The sequence below is a fragment of the Dendroctonus ponderosae genome, unplaced genomic scaffold, assembly GCF_020466585.1.
Source record: "Dendroctonus ponderosae isolate FM_Combo_2020 unplaced genomic scaffold, Dpon_F_20191213v2 Dpon_F_20191213_2, whole genome shotgun sequence".
NCBI lineage: Eukaryota > Metazoa > Arthropoda > Insecta > Coleoptera > Curculionidae > Dendroctonus > Dendroctonus ponderosae.
The window spans coordinates 13004943-13010458 of record NW_026018165.1 but is presented as its reverse complement, the minus strand read 5'-3'; the positions used below and the strand labels follow the sequence as shown (position 1 = coordinate 13010458).

At 36.5% G+C, this 5516-nt stretch overlaps 1 protein-coding gene across 8 annotated transcripts in view; it reads right to left on the bottom strand.

Moving 5' to 3' along the window:
* Nucleotides 1–5516, bottom strand: part of LOC109544458 (insulin receptor substrate 1-B) — a 66389-nt gene that overhangs the window by 6333 nt on the left and 54540 nt on the right. For 4 of the 8 annotated variants that reach the window (XM_019914639.2, XM_019914643.2, XM_019914640.2 and 1 more), the window contains 4 exons: nucleotides 3284–3451; nucleotides 748–888; nucleotides 393–690; nucleotides 153–333 (listed from right to left, as the gene is read on the bottom strand). In XM_019914639.2, coding sequence (XP_019770198.1) covers nucleotides 153–333; nucleotides 393–690; nucleotides 748–888; nucleotides 3284–3451 — 788 coding nt within the window. The remainder of the gene's footprint in view (nucleotides 1–152; nucleotides 334–392; nucleotides 691–747; nucleotides 889–3283; nucleotides 3452–5516) is intronic. The other 4 variants (XM_019914642.2, XM_019914644.2, XM_019914645.2 and 1 more) reach the window with 2 other exon arrangements.

Genomic DNA, 5516 nt, shown 5'->3' with positions numbered 1-5516 from the left:
CACATAGAAACTGATGATGGTGGAAAACACCGAAACGTATTTTAATTGATAAATAGACAATAAATGACTGAAGCCCAGGAATTGATTTTGATTTATATTCTACTATTGTTGAATGCGATAATGAACTTCCAGTGGAAACTACTAGTACTCACCCTATTGAAAGTTTTCTTCTTCGATCCCACACTAAAAGCGCGCGTCCTTGTCTTCTCCAAATTGTTAGCCAGCTGATTTTCCGGAGGTTTCGACCCCAAGGAATAGGCCCGACCAGGACGCGTATCATCGTCATTGGCCGAGACGTAAGAGAACACTTTCTCCAATGGGTATTCGGAACATCTGCAATTCAACAAGCATTGAATCAACCAATTCTTTAACCTCCAGAGCTGCCAACTGACTTCATTTCCGTGCTGGGAGTTCCGGATGTAATACTACTCGTACTAGCACTATTTGAAGCACCTTGCGGCCCTCCCATATAGGTATAGTCATTTTGATAAGGGTCTTGTAGACTCATCAGCACATAGCCATCTCCCGATGTATTAGCGCGAGGAGATTCAGGATACTCTTCCTCCGCAATAACTTCCTCTGGAGGCAACGTCGAGTACATTCGTTGATGCTCCATATCATGCCCATCGTGTTCATCGGGCAAACTGTACGAAGACCCCGTGGAATCAGAAGGCGGACTGATCGGACTGCCTGAAAGTTCAACCGTTAACTGGCTTCATATTGCAGAATGCGAAAATCGAAATTTACCAGTGGGAGGGCTGTGTGAAGGGTCCCGAAGATGAGCCCGGTAGGGTAACAAGTGCGATTTTCCCCATGGAGGCAGAGCATGATTCCCTTCACTTGTTGTTCTAGGGCGCGACGGCATACTATCACAACGTTCTCTAGCGCCTAAGCAAAGTGAAAACAGTTGATAAGCCCAGGTTTTTTTCATCCAAAATCGCAATTGAAACAGTGTTTGTGATCAGTTTGTGATCAGTCTAGAGTGTCCGTTAAGTGTTATTACATAGCCAGTGCAGCAGAAAATGACGATTTATCCAAATTTACCTGGTTAAAAGCGAATGAGCACCAACGTATCAAGTGACGTAAACTGTATACAGGGTGACCAAGATAAGGATGCATTGGCATGGGGGGTCTCCGACACCGTAAAAGATGCTAAGTCGGTTAAATTAATTTTTGAGGTATTTAGACAAGTGATTTTTAGTCAAAAACAGTTATTTGAAATAATATAAAAATAAAAAATACTTTCTCGTGGCCGGCTTTCGAGCCCTACACGATGCCCTATGCATTGTATTATAACGTTTTATTGTTTTCATATGGACCGAAAAAAAGTACATTACGTATTAGGTAGCTTTCTAATAGCGAATTCAACGAAGTATAACATAGTATGATTTGGTACGATTCTTGCCCCAATAATTTTTTTTTTAAATAAATTATGCTTGTTTACATGAACCTATGTCCTATGTCTATGGTATGTAAGCTGAAACAAGACCGCCCATAGGTCAATTTTCAGACGTCTGACTTTCAAGTTTTTTGTTTTTTTTCTGGATTTAGTAGGTTCATTTAATTTAAATTTCTATTTTTGTCTAACTTTTTGTTCGATGAAAGATTTTATTCTGGTTTTAGTTCTTAAGTGACACGTACTTTGACGCTGAAATTTGACCTATTCTTGCTTAAAGCTGTCTTCTTTCCGGATATTTGTTGTTGTACATGTAAAACAGACATAATTTATAAAAAAATGTTTTTTTGACACAAGAACAGGTACAAATCGTACTGTGTTATAGATTGTTGAAATCGCTATTAAAAGTGCTATCTAACACGTTTCGTCCTTTTTTCGGTCCATAGGAAAAACAAAACCTGATGATGGTTTCTAAGAAACGAAACGTTGGAACTATTTTTGATAGACGCCATCCTGTAGAGCTCGAAAATGGGCGATGAGAAATAATTTTTGGTTTTTAATGATTTCAAATAACGTGAAAAATGAATATAAACGAAAATCCGAAAAATCACTTTTCTAAATATGTAAAAAATTCAAAGGAAAAAAGCCCCCTGATTGCGCAACTTTTTCCTAATTTAACTGACTTCGTTTCTCTTACACTTTCGGAGATCCCCATGCAATGCATCCTTATCTTGGCCACCCTGTATTTTGTTAGAAGAAAAGTGATTTGTGACAAAAATATAACAATTGAGGTGAAAGTATTGCAAAAAAACTGGTTTGGATCGGATAAGAAACATTTTATCGAAAAATAATTTTTGTTTTTAAAAAATTCCTTTCTGTGCTTTGAATTTTACGATCCCCAGTAAGTTTTCACTCTATTTTGTCTCATACATTTTCTTCGATTTCAATTTTCAGGCTGCTATTTTTTTCATCTAAGTCCATAATTAGCAAAACAAAAATTGTCCATATTGTGAAATCGATTAACAAATGTTAAGATAAAACAATCTGGCAAAACATCCATTGGCTTAATAAGGATGTTTATGGTCCGCAACGCTTCAGTTGAAATGAATAAGAAACATCCTTATTAAGCCAATGGAAGTCGTAGCAAATTATTTCTGCTTGATGATCATGAACTTTCCAATATAGACAAGATTGGTTCAATTCGATCGCTTGCGCTCTATAATCAATTAGCGGACACCCTGTATAACACGAAACAAACTGGCAAATCTGCGAACAATTCATTGGAGTGCCAAAGTGGAAAAATTCATTTATTAATGGCAAGATGAGGATGATGTAGCGTTATTTCCAGTGAACAGGGTGATGAAACATTATATGCAATACTAGATCTACCAAGTAAATTAAAAAATTAAAAATACACATACTGAGGACAAGTTCTTAAAGGACTTTACTTAGAACTTTGCTTGATTTTTTATTTGAAAATTCACAATTAACATTGATTATATGCGAAACTTGGGTGTAAAAAAGTAGGAAAATTATTACTTCACAAAGTCCTTTGATGGTGTAGGTATATGAGAGCAACAAGGCAAAACGCGTAGAAGCCATTGTTAAGAAAGAGAGGAAACCTTTATCAATCTTCTGCAATTGTTGTTTGCTGTCTCAATTTTGAATGCAAAAGTTGAAAAATTACCCAACAATTTCTAAATACAAATTTAATTGCTTCGAACACTATCGCGTGGGGAAGCGAGCAATGCTCCCGCTTGATCTGACCAGCCGCACCTCGCAGGTTTCTTCTCTTTCCAAACCCGCAATTTTTTGCTATGTTCCACTCATATATTCCCAGTTTTTTTCAAGCAACGAAAAATCGACGAGTCTCCTTCAGATACATACATTTTCCCCCTCCGATGATGGCTTGCGCTTTTTTACATATAGGCTGATGATTGGTTAAACTTATGGTGTTATCGGGGGCACAATTGGGTGCACTGATGATCGGTGTAGCGAATGGCAACGATTGTGTGCGCTGATGATTTCCCCCTGTTGACCAGCCCATTCCACCACCTTGGACAAACACAACGACACTCATAATGTGAACATTTAACCAATGAACAATCACAATCCTTTAAATGCCCCATATATCGATACCAGGGATTTAACAGTTAGAAATAATGATCGAGTTGTTTTTATAGTCGACTTATTAGTATATTACTAATCACTTGTATTTAATTGTTGAATTAAATACAGCTGTTAACAGAATGCAATGGAAGTTCACTCACATAAAGCTCGGATCTTTCATCCCAATATGATGCAATTTTTTTTTCGAAACAGGTTGTTTTTAACTCTCTTTGAGATGAATTCTCCTTCAGTGAAACGTTTACGCGATAATGCTGCATATTTTGCAAAGATTCACAACAGTTCCAATTAGCAATGAACATGTATTAAATTATAAAACAAAATTTACAATTCTCATTGTTAAAATGTGTTTTCTTTTGTACACTTTGTATACATTTATATTATCTGTCATGGAATGATTCACACATTTGGTTTAGTGTTGTGTATAAATTGCACAACCAATGATTACCAGTATTCGTTTATTATCTTCTTTTATTAGATCTATGTAACATTCTGTTGCACTCGTCTCAGATAATGAGAAGAATCCACACATTCAGGGACGTTTGTTTGTGTATAAACAAACAGTTCCTAGCGATTGATTCCAGGAACATCTATTAGACACCCTGTATATAAATTTTAATTCCCCTGTCGTCACCTTGGCTTCGGCCTCAGCTTTTTAATCCATCAAATACCAACATTTTTCATAGATTTTCGCCTGTAAATCCATGGTATCAATGCCTCCAAATCGATATTTATACTAAAGCAATAGACGAAAGCATTCCCTAGACATACAGGATTAGTGTGTATTGTTAATCGGGATTAATGCGGAATATCTGACATATACAGGGTGTTTCGCCACAGCATGCCATTCGTATAGTTAGACAAGTTTTCCGGAAACAAAAATACCAAGCAATCGGGTCTGGTTAATCACTAGATCGGTAGATAATCGCATGGCGATTGCTTAAAAATCCCATCGAGGCTTATTTTAAGAGCCGTTCAAACAAATAAACCGAAACTAATCCAGTCTGGTCGATTGCATTGCGACAAAAACAACATATATAAATATCCAGACTGACATCTAATTCTGGCTGAGCGGCCAGACGGTCGGTAATAATAAAACCTTGATACTCTGTAGCCTTACCATCTTACGTAATGCCATCTCTTAGTAAATGCCATTGTGTTTTCTTCGTTGCCATTGTATTGTCGACGTTGTTGTGTAAAGGTTTTGCTGGATTTGGCATGGATCGCTTAAAATAAACCCGATGTTTGCCATTCGATTTACAGTTGGATGGTTTTTCGATTTAGGATTATGTACAGATTTGCGTATTGCTCTCGATTCTATCTACGTTTCCATATAGATTAACAAGTCCAAGATTTCTTCTGCTTGTTTTATATGGCAATCTCAAGACAACTGGGATTCCGAATTTCAGTTGCATTTTTTCTGTCATTTTCTTTTTATTCTCAGTTATGTCATCAAAAATTAGTTAAGTTACAGAGTGATATTTCCAATATTTTGTTGGGCATTTTCTGTTTTCTAAGCGGCAAAAGTTTTGATTTTGATTTGAGCATTGTTTAACAGTTCTCCTGATTTTTGGCATTTATTTGCTCAATATCTAGACAAGTTGGAGCCTCACCGTTGCATAACTGCGGCAGGACTATCCTCAGGAAATTTTTCATGATTCTTTTAAATTTCGTTCGAATTTCGAGTAACACAGTTATTTCCACATTTTGTAATTTTGAATTTTGTAAGGTATTTAGTCCGTTTTAGTGCGAATATTTTGATTTTGAGTCAGTATCAGCTAATTTTTAGGTTTTTGAATGTGCTGCTTTAATTCCATTAAATTTGGGACGAAAAAGCTTGTAGCCAGTTCTTGCGAACACCACACAGTTTCGTTTTCAAAAAAACCATCATCAGTTTTTTTAAGTGCGGTCCTGTTTTTGATTTGCGAATTTTAAAGCCGCTTTCATAGTTTTTTCTCTCTTGATAGGTTTTTAGCAGACTATCTAGAAATTT